Source organism: Sipha flava, unplaced genomic scaffold, assembly GCF_003268045.1.
Source record: "Sipha flava isolate LNK unplaced genomic scaffold, YSA_version1 174_pilon_pilon, whole genome shotgun sequence".
Classification (NCBI taxonomy): Eukaryota; Metazoa; Arthropoda; class Insecta; order Hemiptera; family Aphididae; genus Sipha; species Sipha flava.
In genome coordinates, this window is record NW_020272000.1 from 351,500 (window position 1) to 367,382 (window position 15,883).

Genomic DNA, 15,883 nt, shown 5'->3' on the forward strand with positions numbered 1-15,883 from the left:
CTATGATAACAATCTACCATCATGCTTAAAATATTAATAAGTATGAAGCTAAATACGAAAATCCAACTAAATTATATTTCTTGATGAATTCTGACCAACTTTTTACGGAAACGAAATATTGATCAAAATATTTCTCATGTACTATTGATATCGGTTTAGATATTGGTTTTGTATTAAAGAAATTATTAACTATTTAAAATTAAATTGTCATTCTGATTAAAATTCATTTTTTAATTATTTGCAAACTTCATTAATATTCTTCAATAATTTATCACCATGTCGCAGGAAACGATACAAATGCTTATGGACATGGGTTTTCAAAAAGAAAAAGCGTAAGTTTAAGACTATTCTACATTTTAAATTATGTTATTTTCATAAAATATTTTGTTATAGTGAAAAAAGTGTTTCAATGACTGGAAATCAAGGTGTTGAACCTGCTATGGAGTGGTAAGATTGTTGTATAATTGTATTAATACTACCAATTTAATACGAATAAGTCTTTTTTAAGCTTTTTTATGTAGAGTTGATAAAACTATGAGCCATCAACTACATAAGGGTATATAAATCTAAAAAGAATTTAAAATAAATAATTTACTGTACTATTTTGAATTCTTAACCTAGGATGCTGTAAAAGGACATTTTGATAGAATAAGATGACAAGAATTTATAAAAACTGTTTAGAATATAGAAAATAGGAGATTGATAGTAATGGAAACAAAAGTTTTTATAATAATTACACTAATAATTGACAGTATAATTTTTTAAATAAATTTTCAATAAATATCATGAAATTATTTATTAGGTTTCTATGATTTATTTAAGGTTAAAGATTCTTATTTTTCATTATATTATTTACTAAATATTAAGACAGCTTTAGGATTTTTTATAACATGCACAATATAAAAATGTAGACCTTTTCTATTTCTAGTTCATATATCAATTGTTGTGATAAAAATGTTGGAAAGTTGATCTAAAGTAAACTTAATGTCATATTCAAATTAGTTTTTAAAATCTTTTAGACATTAATGGATCAATCGTTAGAAATAAAAATTCCTATGTTGCGTATATTATAAACAAGAATAAAAAAATCATAGTTCTCAATCCCAAATAATAAAAATACAAAACAACAATAAACATAACAAACCTTATTAATTTAAAAATTTAAACGATTAAATATATATTTATCGATCTAATATGATACCGTCCATGGGCTTAACTTGGAAATTTATTGGGGGGGGGGCAAATATATAATTACATATCTAACAAAAAAGGTATCCGTGGCCAAGGTTGGACTAGCTTTATAGCTTGGCCCGGGCAAAATAATTTCAAAAGGCCTCAATGGAACAATTAGTACAATAATAAATGGAATTAGTAGGTACCTAATCAAATTATTGTTTAACTGAAAATGTATCTTCATAACTCAAAAAAAAATATACACAAGTACATTTATATATTTTCAGATTCAATGTTATTCCTTAAATAAATCTAGTATACGCATAATATATTGATATATATATTATTAATTGAATATATCTGTAATATTGATATAATGACCTACTTATTAAGATACATTTTACACCATAAAAAATGATTTGATTTAAATATGTTTATATATTTAATTTTAATTGAGTAAGAACAGTGGGGTCGGCAACTAATGGATCTTTTATGTAGCCCGCACTAAATTTCAAAACTAGCAAAGTCATTGAATATCATATAAATTTTTAATATTGTCTGACCCTAGAACCATTTTTCATTTGTGAATTTGGCTCAAAGGTCCATAAAGGTTGCCAACCACTGAATTAGAACATATTGTTTTTAATAATATAATTGTTTACCGGTAATAATTGACTTGAAGTCAACAGAAAGGTTGGAAACTAGTAACAGACTTGTTATTGACTGAATGTCAAAACAATTAAAATGTTTTTAAATAAAAATCTAATAAATCTTATAAAAATTATTATTATCGAAAAACCATTTTGTTATAGCATATCTTGTACGACCGTGTCTACCCATACAATCATTTTCTTTTGGTTAAATGTTGTTTGAACAAACACGAATGGTACGTCATATGATTAACATATTGTACACATCTTTTGTATTCAAATTTCCTACAATTTTTGTATTATAAATATTGTGATGAAATCATTTTTATCAATTGGCCTATCGCGACATTAAATATGTTTAATTTTCAAACTCCGAGTTTTTTAATCCTGAGTCACCGCATCCATTAGTAATGTCATGTTACAAGGCGATATTTTTTATTTTATTTTAAGAATAGAAGATAGACGCATTAAATTAAAAACATAAAATCTAAGTAATTTTATTTAACCAAATTTACAGCAGCCCACTGGGGCATGCCCCGGTGGCCTAGTCCAACTCTGTCCGCGGCTAAATGCCGCTTTACTACCTACATATTATTATACAAAATTATTCATTTTCTAACATTATGTTCGATAAGCGAAAATTTAAAATTAAGATTTAAAAAAATGTAATATAGTATATATAGTATATAGTAATTTTGTACTTATTTTAAAACAATTTAAATATCAGAGGGGGCACTGCCCCTCCTTATTTATTCCAGGTAGGTAATTTTCCCCTCTGCCCCCCTCAGTTTACGCCTATGATACCATCACTGCCAATAAATACTAAACAGCATATCTGAAGATAGGCATTTAAATGTTGAATACATTTCATCTTAATTATATTTGTAATAATAAAATCAATTCACTCAAGGATGTATAAAAACTGATATTTTTTTTTTTTTGTTAAAATATGGATTATTTTTTTATTAGGTTACTAGCACATAGTGATGAAATGGAACCATCAACTTCTCAAGCAAGTTCTGCACCAAATACTACTTCTGAAACTAGTACTTCGTCTTCATTAGTAGCTAAATCATACAAATGTGAAGAGTAAGTTGATTATTTAAATTATTTTGTTAATACACAACTAAATCATATATTGTTTACCAATTTTTGGATTATAATTACTTATAAACTTTACTGTTTGTTATAATAAACAATTTTATTTCTAGCTGTAAGAAGATATTTTCTGATACATCTGCATTAGAATATCATGCTATGAAATCTGGCCATAGTAACTTTTCAGAGTCAACCGAAGAAAAAAAACCATTGACTGAAGAAGAAAAAAAAGAGCAAATGAAAAAATTAGAGGAACGTTTAAAGGAAAAACGTAAGGAACGAGAGGCCAAAGAAAAAGAAGAAGAATTAGAAAGAGAAAAAGTTCGAATTCGATCCGGAAAGGAAATTTTAGCTGCCAAAAAAAAGTAAAATTGTTTATCCAATTATATGATTTTTTTTTAAACTTATTTTTTTAGGCTTGAAGATGAAAACATAAAAAAAATGATGAATGAAAGGAAACGTGAAAAACTAGAAGAAAAAATAGCACGTGATCGAGTAAAAGCTCAAATTGAAGCTGATAAATTAGCTAGGAAAAAATTATTTGGTCATGCCTCTGGACAAGAACAACCAAAAGAGGTCTTACCATTAGCAGCTATAAGTCCTCAAAAGCAGTTAAAAAATTATACAGAAGCCAAATTACAGGTAATCATATGATTTAATCAAAAAATGAATAATTAGTTTTTACTTTTTATTGTAAATTTTTAATATAAACTTCATATATTTGTAATTGTTTATAATGTAAACACTTATTTCAATTATAAATAACAAATAATCTATAGACTATTACAGATTTTTAGTAAGGATTTTGTTGATAGTCAACATAATTTAATGTAATTTAAATTATCTATAGGATAGATGGATTCATTATATGAAATGATCCATAGGATGTACATAGATATTTAACTTCAAAAACCTTACATAATTATTAACTGTAGTATTTACTTGAGTTAGTAATAATACTGAAGCAGTGAAATGTATGCTATGCAATTTTATATCTAAAAATAAGTCCTAAATAATTCATTACTTTCAAAGTGTTGATGCGTGTTTAGTGTATTTATTTCAAAAATGTTTATTTCTTATGTATTTCAAATTTATATTTATCCAAATAATCATTAATCCTTATAGTAGCTTTATTATTATGTTATTATAAATTAATTATTTAATGTAAATATAATTTAATTAGTTTCAATGATATTTTGTATTTAGATCCGTCTTACAAATGGTCAAACTATTATCCAAACATTTAATGCCAAAGAAGTTCTTGCTGCTGTGAGAGTTTATATTGAACTTCATCGATCTGATGGTGATGCACCTTTCTGTCTCATGACTAGTTTTCCAAGAAAAGTTTTTTCAATTGACGACTATGAAAAACCACTTGATCAATTAGGTAATATTACAATATCAAATTATTATTTTATTTATCTAGGACTTAAAAATTAATGATCTAACAACTTATAAACTAATCATTTATTGAAATTATATTCAGTTATATTTTTATTTTTACTTTATTATATTTTCATATTTTTAATTTATTGCGTAAAATAAGGAAACACAGACTAGAAATATTTTATATCCCTATATTTTCAATTTAACTTTTATGTACATTTTTGTTTTAAATAATAAGATTTTTAGTTACTATAAATTCTATATTAATTTCCTTGGGAAAATAATAATTTATTAGAATTAATAATTTCAAATTATAGACCAGAAATTATTTACAGATTACATATTTATTTTTTAATTATGTGTGATAACAAATAATTTTTAAAGTAATTTGTTTATTTATAGGTTTGGTTCCCAGTGCTGTTATCATCTTGACTAAGACACCTCAGTAAAATGTATAGAATTTTAAATAATTAAGACTACATTCGTAATTTTACTATAAATTAAGTTTTTATATCAACAATAAAATAAATAAATACATTTTTTATTGGAATATACAAAATAGAAACAAAATATGTTGAAAAATTGGCTTGTAAATATCATAAATGAAAATATAATAATCTATGATAGTATATTCTATTTTAACTAAATGCCTAGCCATGGATTTGTGTTAATTAATAAAAATCTATCCACCCACTGAATATAACTTTTTTACATTTACAATATACAATTGCAACCCAATGCTGAATGGAAGATTAGACCAACTGTAATATATACACCTCTTTTAGATTTCACAGGTGATATTGGTTCATTACAGGTTTTATTGTTCTGCCAAACTGATATACTTGTGACTGATTTTTTTCAACTGTGTTATCATAATTCATAGTTAATTAAATTTAAACAGTATAAGGAATTAATTTTAATTAATAAAAACATTACATTCCTCTTTTATCCCTTACGCTAACATATCAGTCATACTACAGTAATTTATTAAACCTAACTTAATGATTTCTTAAGTTATCAAAATGTATGTTATAGTAATTATAATTATATTATATATGCTTATTATTGTAATACTACATGAGAATCTAAAAGATAATGGTTAACTGTGGAATATCATAAATACCATTGAATTTAAGGACCCTATGTTGATCCATTTTACATTTAATGAATTTTATATAATTATTATTTTACTCATTTATAAATGTGTCAAATATTTGGTGAGGTTTAGTTATTGTTTGTTTGAAAATTGCACCTCAAATATACTTATTCATAACGAACATGTTTCCAGGGGGGAGGGTGATCTCCCCCCTGAATCCTTATTTAAGGAATCAACTATATGTGAGATACACGTTTAAAATTTTTTAACGTGGATCATTTTATAAAGAAATCAAAATACGAGTGGCTGTAAATACTGAATTGGGCATTTTGTCAGGTCCATACTTAGTAAAAAATCAAATAGAACACAAGTGTAACTTTCAAAACACAGACAGGTGTTAAAAAAGAACTACACAAAAATCGATTCTAAGTAGATCTGGCATTAAATTAAAAAAAACAAACAACAAATATCAAGGATTCACTTGATTTAAATATTACCAAAAATTTACCTACATGTACATTTTGAGCCTGAATTAAAAAAAAAATTTGAGTCGCCCTCCCCTCCCTAAAAGTAAAACTAAATACGCCCCTGCATGTTTCTTTTATAAAACATTTTCTATTGAACACTATAACATTCTCTAGTTCAGCGTATCCCAAACTTTTTATCTGCCAGACCCCTTAGAGATAATAAAAATGATCGCGGACCCCTTAATACAAATAAAAATTAAAAACAATAATATCAAATACAGTGGAGCGTCGATTATCCGTACTAATTGGGACCGAAGGGAGTGCGAATAATCGATTTGTACGGATAATCAAATAACCATTGAAAATTGTAATATAAAGTTCATAAACTAATTTACTAGATATAATACTAAATGTAATATTCATACATAATATAAAAAAATACATATATATATATATATATATATATATGTATATATATGTATTTATATATAATGAAACATTATAATACACGATATAACATATCGAATGATAAAACTAAATTAAATTAAACTAAAAATATATTTGTACTCAAAAATTTTGTAGTGCGGATAATCAACGATCCACTGTAATACTAAATTGATTGCTTTACTTTCTGAACTAAATGCAGATATTTTTATGATAAATAACAATAAACCAACGCTACCTCTAAACTTAACTGCTTTTCAACGATAACTAATTCGATAATATATTTTCCATATAATACAAATCTTACATCAGTATTTTAGTTCTTATGGATAGGTACTTTGTGTATTTTTAATTACGTTCGCGGACCTCTTCCGGTATACGTGCGAACCACAGTTTGGGAAACGCTGCTATAGTCTATAATAAGGGTGGCCAACGATAAGAGATTTTCGAGCCGCACAGTATAATGAAAAGTAAATAATTTGATTGAAATAGCAATAAAAATTAACTCTACATTATGTACATTAGTATTTATCAGCTGATTTTGAAGATATATTTAAAGACTTACAGTAAATTTTTGTTAATGTTATTAAAATATATTTTTAATATTAAAACCCATATTTCAGTAGATAAAAAAATTTAAATTATATTATGTATGAAATCTTTTCTGAAACGCGTTTATTTTTGCGTGAACTATATCCTCTCGTTTATCGTATTTAAGTATACTTAGTTATAAAACCATTTTACTATATGTACTGCAAGATGAATTCACAGATCCTATATTAATTTCTATACTATTGTCTTAATAACGGTGTTCAATTAACTTTACCTAATGTTTAATGTTAACTGTGTACCTACCAGTTATTTAAGTCCTAAAGTAAGGAAGAATATTAGAATACTATATTTAGTATAGACAACATAGGTATATCTGATAATTTTAAGATAATTATAATGTAAGTTGTCCTATAATAATACTACAATACACGATTTTATTAAAGTTTCAAAATTTCTTAAAATCTTCACCAATGTTACTTCAGTATTAAATAAATACTTCTTCTTCTTCTTCTTCTTCGGTAAACTCGGTTTTTATTAAATAAATACAAAAAATAAAATTATAAAACATGCCATTTTAATGATTACAAAATTAATCATTTACATACACAGAATTACAGATACTGCATAGTACTATAATTATACATATCCTTATGGTAGACATATCAATAATGTAAATGGAAAAAAAATAAATAAATAAAACAATAACAACAAAAATGAAAAATACATGTATTAATAAAATGTACAAATTAATTTTGTAAATTGTTGATATTCAAATCATCACCATTTTCTAATAAATCTGAAGTGCAAACTTTTGGAATATGAATTTTAGGTAAGTCTCTTAGTTCTGCTTTGCATTTATGAGTTTGGCTAACATCTTTTCCAATACAACCTGTCAGTAACTTTTTTAACATTTCTCGTTTACCTTTGTTCACTTTGTTATTCAACGTTTCATTGCTCATAACCCATTTATCAAAACGTTCTAATGTTTCCAAATTAATTTGTGGTAACTTTTGAAGAACACCTAATATCTGATCATTTTTACTACGAAATGTTTCATATATGTTAAGACATGTTGCTAAAAGAGGGCCTATATTAGAATCGTGGTGACCAAACCAATGAAGACTTTCTAGAACTGCTATCAACAAGTCTGGTGCAATTGTCATAGCAGCTCTTTCTCTTTCATCTTCTACAGCCAAATGTTTGACAATCAATTGAATTAAATATGTTGCTTTATAACTAGATTGACTATCAAGCCAGGGTGGTAAAACTGGTCGGTTATCCCATTGAAATATTTGACAAGTTTTCCAAAATTGGCTTATAGTTGAATTCCATGACAGACCATTTAAAATACTTTCTATAATTAACCGTCTTGATTGTTCATTTCGTAATAATTTTACACCTAATTCAGATAAATCACTATTAGCTTGATATATAGGAATTTCTTCTACACTTCCATGTGGACTTGTTTTTTTTGAATCATTAGAAATAGTTAAACATAAACGTATTAAATCTAAATATTCTCTAGTTAACAGCCGTATCATCATATCTTCCAACAGTTCTTCAGAATCTGCTTCTTTAGAATCATATTCTTCTCGCTCTGGTAAATTCTGCCATGTTACACTTAGACGTATTAACATGTGAGATAAAAATGAATTTAGAATAGGAATAAGAACTGTATCATAATATTTACTCGAACAGTTAATAAGAAATGGTTTGATAAAGTACTTCATAATAATTCTGATTCGTACATGTGGCAAGGAATCTGCATCACTCATTATAGTTGCTATAAAACTCGGAGCAAAGTTTTGTAATGCATAAAATCGATCACCAATTAGGAGACAGGATTTTCCAAGAACAAGTAAACAACTTTCATAAACATTTAAAATTGAACATTTGATTTTATATGTTGGATCAGGTTTTGGTTTTTGTCTAAACATCTGGAATGGATCATTTTTTTCAGATACAGTGTTTTTTCCAAGCAACGTATCTCTTTCTTGTGGAAATATTTGTAAGATTGTAGTATAACTAGGATGCATTAATTTTTTTACATTTTCTGAACATAATGAGTTTAAATTTTTAATTAATAAAAATACATTAGGGAGAAGTAATAAAACTGGTTCAGTAACTGGTGAAACAAATGGAACTTTTGATAAGCTTGAATTTGTGTTGCTTCTAGTCATGACACTAGCCAATACACTAACACAATGAGACAAATGATTTCGATTTTGCAGGCATGGATCAGATTCTAAATCAACTGGTGGCCTATCAAGGCCTAAATATGCTAATAATCCTTCAGGACTTCCAGTTACAATACTTTGAAGTTTTTGCCACATCAATTGACAAGGTTCTAAAATATGTGTAATTAGTTGAGCTTGTTTTTCAAAATCTGGTACATAGTTATTCAGTACTAAAAGGGACTCTTGTAAACGTAAACATACATTAAGATGTTCACCAGTTTTGCTAGTTTTCAATAAAAGTTGATCACTTAATGAACACAGCTTGTCAAAAACTGGCAGTAAAAGATGAGGAAATTTGATACTTAATTTAATAAATAAAGATGCTGAATGGAATCTTAAATCCTTTATTGGGACATACAATTGATCATCTGGATGACACTCAAGTATTAAATATTCATACATTTTATTTAGTGTAGCATGAAGATATTCTGAAGGCCAAGATGTTGCCGTTAGAAAAAAAAATAATGCAGATACAGATGAAAGAAGGAATGATAATATTAATGGGTCACTAGTATCAAATTTTAAACATAATTCAATAAGTTTTAATCCTCTACGAACAATTTCAGAATCTGGAGCCAATGATAATTTACTTACAACTCCATCTAATATTAATACAATAACTTCCCATTCTAGAAATTCCTCAGAATCCGGTTTACAAAATGGAACAATTTTCATCCTTGTAGAGGTTTTTTCAATGCATGATTTAAGTAAATTTTCTGTAACTGTAAACATAATTGTATTTTCAACAGCAGAAGCACATCTTATCGTTTCAACTATCTCTGCTCGTGTATGATAAAATACAGTATTATAACTTTCCTCGTCTGTAAAATCAAGTAAGGTGAATGGATCTAAGTTTTTGTAATCTATCTTTATTAATTTCTTTGATGATAACAAAAACCACTTTGGAATGTAATTTTGTTGTAATAAAATATTCTTACTGATTTCAGTATGCTTAAATAATGTACACCATGCTTGATTTATATTAGTTATAACATTCAACGATGCATGGCCCAAACAAACATGCAACAATTCAACATAATACATAAGTATTTTTTCAGATTCATCAACACTAAAGTTATGCAATTTGTTATCTTTCCAAAAAGCACACAATACAGAACTCAACATTGACACTACTTTGGATAATGTTTTTAAAAATATATTATTTTCATCATTTGCTTCTTGATTAATTGATTTTAGTACAACCATAGATAATTGATGTAAAGGCTGATCAAAAAAATGAATAATACATTCTCTTTCTTCATTTTTACATTTTCTTGAAAGTAATACAGACAAGCAATCAACAGCAGGTTGTCTAAAATTAATATCATCTAATAATGAGCATAAGACAGTGATTATATAACAATCTTTAAAATTCACATGTGACAGTTGAATAAACTCAAATAACTCTCCAATATTTGCTAATGCAAGTTTGATTACTCGAATTAAAGAAGTAGCAGAATTTTGTTCATTTCTACTTAAGAATTCTAAATATTGTCTACAATGGGTATCAATCACATTTAAAAAGAATGGAAAAATTTTAGACATACTCAATTGAAGTTCTTTATTTATTTCTCGCCGTCTAGCTGCATTGTCAACAGTTTGCAATAAGATAACATCTTCAATTAATCTCAAAAATATTAGCAAAACAGTTTCTGTCTGACAACAACCTAATGTTGTAGCATATTCTAATTCATTTAACATTCCAGGCCAATGCTGTGGCCATTCTCTTTTGATCATTTCTACAACAACTCTAGCAAGCGCATCTTTCAAATAGTTAATTTGTAGTGTTGGTGAACCAGAATTAACAAGACTCATGATCGTATTAAAAATAAGTAATTTATCATCTTGAACCATTTGGTACCACCGAAATTTAATACAATCTTCCATGAGTTGAAGACCAAAATGCCGAACCATATCCGTGTATGGTGCATTGTCACTTGTAAAATATAAAGCACACTGGCACTGAACGCACAAAGGAAACTCATTTTTGAAACTATCACATAATCGATATGCTTCATGACGTTTTTCTGGCGACATGGATGGATTCATGGTTAGATCAACAGCATTAGCAAGCTGTTGAACTACCGTTTCAATGGGTGTTTCAACATTCATAATGACTTATGATTCCTCTGAAATTAAACATAAAAAATGTTGTTAAAAAAAATACTACCATAAACAATTTATAAAATTAATACTTATGTTAATATCACCATTCGAGAAGGAATAAAAATTAATATTATGTGTTTTACAATTTCAACAAAAATTGCATTGTTATAAAATCATAATACATCAAAAATTTAAGTTGTAAGTAGAGACCTATAAATTGAAAAAACATGAAATATAAAACTCACATATTTCTTAAACTTGATTAGCAACAAACTTTCATAATTCACCCATATTTTATCCTGAGGCAAATGGATGTGACTACACAGTAAAAACAAATTCTAATCAAATCGTGTAGATAATACCGGCTTGACCATCAAATAAAAACAAATAAAAACAAATAAAAACACTTACAACTAAAATTGCATAATATAACCACATATGCAACTTAAGATTAAATTACTATAATGTCTCTCGTCAAATGGGTATAAAAAACAGCAAATAAAAATTTCCGCATGGAAACCAACAGACGTGTTATCAGTGGATAAATGTAAGCTTAGTAAACAAGAAAAAAAGTAGTCCGTTATCAAAAAAGAGTCAAAGAGTATAAATACCGTTGTGGTGCATAAATCGCAGTTGAATAACGGTAAAAGCAAAGCAAGTTTAATGCTTTATCACATGAATGGGCAACTCAAAAAACTTGGGGTCAATTTATAGAACTTTAAAATCTAAAGCATCAGAGGAAAAAAAGATAGATCATTAATATTGACAGTTAGCATATTTATTTTATTGTTTTTAATTTTACGATTGAACCAATACAATAAATACCTAATATGCAGAGGTGGATTTTTTTTGTTACGGGGAAATATTTTAATGGGGCTATCAAAATAAAAAAAAAAATTTTTTTTAAAAAATGTATAATATTTACTCATCCTAATTTAATTTAAATAATTTAACTATAAAATAAAAAAAATAGATTACCATGAAAAAATGTATGGTATCGAGGGGGCCACCGACATAATATAGGGCGAAGGTTCACAAGGAAAATCCCTTTTTCCCTATGGGCCTATCCACCCCTGCTAATATGCAATGTTAGTAAAAGGTGAAAGGACGTTTCGCCCCCGTCGTTTCTTCCCCGTAAAAAAAAAAACGAGTCCACGAATGTTTTATCCTCGTCTATTATTAAAATAGGACGTTTGGTCCCGGGAATTTTAAATCACTAAATTTAAATAGGTTTTTATTAACTTAAATTTAAATTCTTTTTAAAACGCACAATTGCACAATAAATATAAACCGGAATATTTCTAGTCTACGGAACACCTAAAAATTTGGCAATATTTCGGGTGAACACAGCAGTTCCACATCTGTATTCCAGATTTAATTCATCTACTTCTTCCGCAATTAAATCATTCAAAAAATCGTTGACACTATGCTTAGCTCTACCACTTTTTAAACACAGAAATAACCAATATCGTCGTTTCCTTGATTTCCTGGCTTGACTATAATTACAGCTGTAGCAACAATAAGCAAGTCACAGTCGGCATACATCTTGGTTGACTGAATAGTTATTGAATGTACAATGTGGACACCACTGAGTTTGCGAGGCCCAGGGCAAAATAAAAGTTGGGTCATATAATTTATATTAATAAAATATTTTAAGTTCAGTTAAATCAGAACCTCATGGCCTTAATTATAATTTAAAGCGCGGGGCACTGGGCAACTGCCCCTATTTCCCATCCCCTCGCGCCATCCCTGGTGGACCCAATGAATGGCATTTGGCATCGACATCTGATTTTTCCAGATGGCATATATCGACATAGTGTGGACGCGACTTTACGGTAGCATTATTCAAATGTAGGTTACATTTTATGCCACATGCAATAGGTATATTGTTTTAGTGACCAACACTTGAAATTTATTTTTAATTTATTCATTATATTTATATGTGAAAGTTGAAAGTTATAATTATTTTAAAATGAAAGATTTTAAAATAAGTTTATTTTGTTGGTATGATTGCGGTCAATCCACTTTTAATTTTTTGATTTTTTAGTTGGATTAACCCAATATGGTATTTTTTTAAATTTTCGTTATTAACATTTATTACAATAATTTATGCTAAAACACTTACACTGTCCGACGTTGAAAATATATTAACAACTGAATTGGTAATAACTTGATATTAGTGTTATTCAAGGGCATATCTAGGAGATATGTTCAACTTCCCTCCAAATTTTAACACATTTAGAAAAAACTTATTGCTTAATATTTTTATATAATTTAAGTTTAATATTATAAAAATTTTCCAGAATTATTTATATAATACATTATCAATCTTCTTTTTTTCCTTCGTCTTAATTTCAAATATTTTGGGTCAGCCCCTCTTGTCCCAAACCTCCACTCGTGTCGATCTTCCACGTCCCCTACGCATACAACAACAGCCCTCATATAATTCTCAATTGTATCCAACCATCTTATTTTTGATCTTCCTTGTCTTAATTTCCGTTCAACGTTCATTTTCATATTCTGCTTTTGTTTCTTCTTGCCTCATCACTTTTCCAAACCATTAAAACCATCTCATTAAGTCCATTAAGACCAAGTCACAATAAATTGATTGTAAAATTTTACACTGTGAAAGTGTCATTGAAGACAGAGTATTTGATGTAATCATACTTAATATAAATTCACTAGTGACTATAGTTTCAAAAAAATTGAAGTGCTGTTGATGATATATACATGTCTTGAACTAATTGTAAATCTTCCAAAGTTTCAATAATCGGTTGGAAAATTTCAACAAAAAAATGAATTCCGTCGTGATTTTCAACCCATTGAGTATCACACATTGATGTTAGTTTAGTTCATTTGATATTAGATAAGTACAATGTTTTTAATATATTTGTCTACCAAGGACGTAATTGAGTTGAGGACATGGTGAGGGAGGGGCGAAACTAACTTTTCTTCAATGGCGGAGCTAGGGGTGTGCGAGCTGTGCGGTCACACAGGTCCCCGGGCTTCCTGGGGTCCTGCAATTAACAAAAAGTCGAGCAAAAATCTGTAGTTAATTCACGATTCACTATGAAAAATCAGGGTCTCGGAGTAAAATTTACAAGTATGAACTCGAAAACCGTTTATTATTGTCAAATACTTCAATTTAAATTTTACCATGAAGTAGTCGTAATCTTAGATATGCTAGATAATGATTAAACATTACGCCGATAGCGCGTAGTGAATTGTATACGAAAAAAAAAAAATAATTAACATAATTGTAAAACCATAAGATCCTTCGCTTCACTCAGAATTTAAAATATTTTTATAATAAATTTGTACTTTTTGAGAACTTAGTCATAATTTTCTAAATAATTGTTAAACCAAACATTTTTTACTGATAAGAAATTAAAGAAAATGGTAATTTTTATTTGTATTATAAGGTGATAACGCTTTTGTTACATCTTTTGAGCATTTGATTGTAGACTTCAGTCAGAAAAAAAGTAGAAGAGTTTATTTTTGAAAACATATCTAACCATAACTGTAATGTAAATACAGATTCATACTGTATCTTGTGCTGATATTATATTTTATTCTTAATCTATTTAAACTTTTTGTTTTATTTATAGATTGTTCAAACATCCCAACAGGTATTTTATTTAAATTAATTAATTATATACACGAAAAAACAAACCACTCTTTGAATAAAAAAAAAAAAAAAAAACGTTAATGAATTATAGGTTGTATATGCAATTTACAGTCTTTAAACAGCGGTAATGATGAAAATCTACTCTAAAAAGCATTAATAATGCATAATTTTGCATCTAATTAAAAAAAAATTAATACCCTCCATACCAGGGGTCGCCAACCAGTCGATCGCGATCGACTGGTCGATCTTTCTAAAACGGGCCATACACTATCATTCAAAGAATGACAATCGTCTTGAATGACAGTTCGACTGATGACTGATGGTTGCCATACACATACAACCTATGGTCAATCAAGATTGACAGTTCTCATTTATTCTACACAGCAGTTTGTGTTTACTTTATTCTCTCTATACTGTTTAATTATTTTACTAATTTTACCAGTTTTAAATAAAAATTCTTTTTGAATTTTTCACTTTTTTTATTACAATGGAAGAAGATGCTCTCGTCGCTATTGCAATATATCTAGCATGTGAAAAAAAGAAGAAAAAAAAGAAAAAAAGAAAAAAGATTCTGGATGAAAGAATGGTTTAAGAAGAGACATACATTTTCTCATCATAATCTACTTGACGAATTGCGTTTATCATCTCCGTCCGACTATAAAAATTACCTTCGTATGGACAATTCCACATTTTCAGAATTATTGGAAATGGTTACACCATTTATTTTTAAAAGAAGCACTCATCTGAGAGAAGCTATACCACCAAGCCAACGTTTATCATGCACTCTAAGATTTTTAGCTACTGGTGCAAACTTTGAAGAACTAAAGTTTATTACAACAATTTCACCTCAATCAATCGGAAGAATTGTAGTTGAAACATGTGAAGCTATTACATTAGTATTAAAAAATAATATCAGAGTAAGTAATTTTTATCATACCTTAACTGAATTAGACCATTTTACTTTTTATTACTAGTATCAAAAAAATATTAAACAAAATATAATAATTGCAACTTTAACATTCCAAACAATTAATAAACTTAAAAAC

General features: G+C 27.7%; 3 protein-coding genes across 4 annotated transcripts; 2 read left to right on the forward strand and 1 right to left on the reverse strand.

Annotated features, from left to right (window-relative positions):
- The first annotated feature begins 65 nt into the window (after nucleotides 1-65).
- On the forward strand, nucleotides 66-4,828 carry LOC112680160 (UBX domain-containing protein 1). The gene is made up of 7 exons (XM_025550179.1): nucleotides 66-332; nucleotides 394-447; nucleotides 2,793-2,912; nucleotides 3,035-3,286; nucleotides 3,338-3,563; nucleotides 4,128-4,308; nucleotides 4,710-4,828. The coding sequence occupies exons 1-7, from the start codon at nucleotides 277-279 to the stop codon at nucleotides 4,754-4,756; spliced, it is 936 nt and encodes a 311-aa protein (XP_025405964.1). The 5' UTR covers nucleotides 66-276; the 3' UTR covers nucleotides 4,757-4,828.
- A 2,748-nt stretch (nucleotides 4,829-7,576) lies between these two features.
- LOC112680159 (exportin-5) lies at nucleotides 7,577-11,734 on the reverse strand. Of its 2 annotated transcripts, XM_025550177.1 has the most exons (3): nucleotides 11,621-11,734; nucleotides 11,455-11,527; nucleotides 7,577-11,232 (listed from the first exon to the last, which is right to left on the reverse strand). In XM_025550177.1, exon 3 carries the CDS (start codon nucleotides 11,213-11,215, stop codon nucleotides 7,613-7,615), a length of 3,603 nt encoding a protein of 1,200 aa, XP_025405962.1. In that variant the 5' UTR covers nucleotides 11,216-11,232; nucleotides 11,455-11,527; nucleotides 11,621-11,734; the 3' UTR covers nucleotides 7,577-7,612. The 2 variants fall into 2 exon arrangements, with proteins under 2 accessions (XP_025405962.1, XP_025405961.1); XM_025550176.1 differs by having other exon boundaries at nucleotides 11,455-11,734.
- A 3,643-nt stretch (nucleotides 11,735-15,377) lies between these two features.
- Nucleotides 15,378-15,811, forward strand: LOC112680140. Its single transcript, XM_025550149.1, has one exon. It carries the CDS (start codon nucleotides 15,413-15,415, stop codon nucleotides 15,809-15,811), a length of 399 nt encoding a protein of 132 aa, XP_025405934.1. The 5' UTR covers nucleotides 15,378-15,412.
- The last annotated feature ends 72 nt before the right edge of the window (nucleotides 15,812-15,883 follow it).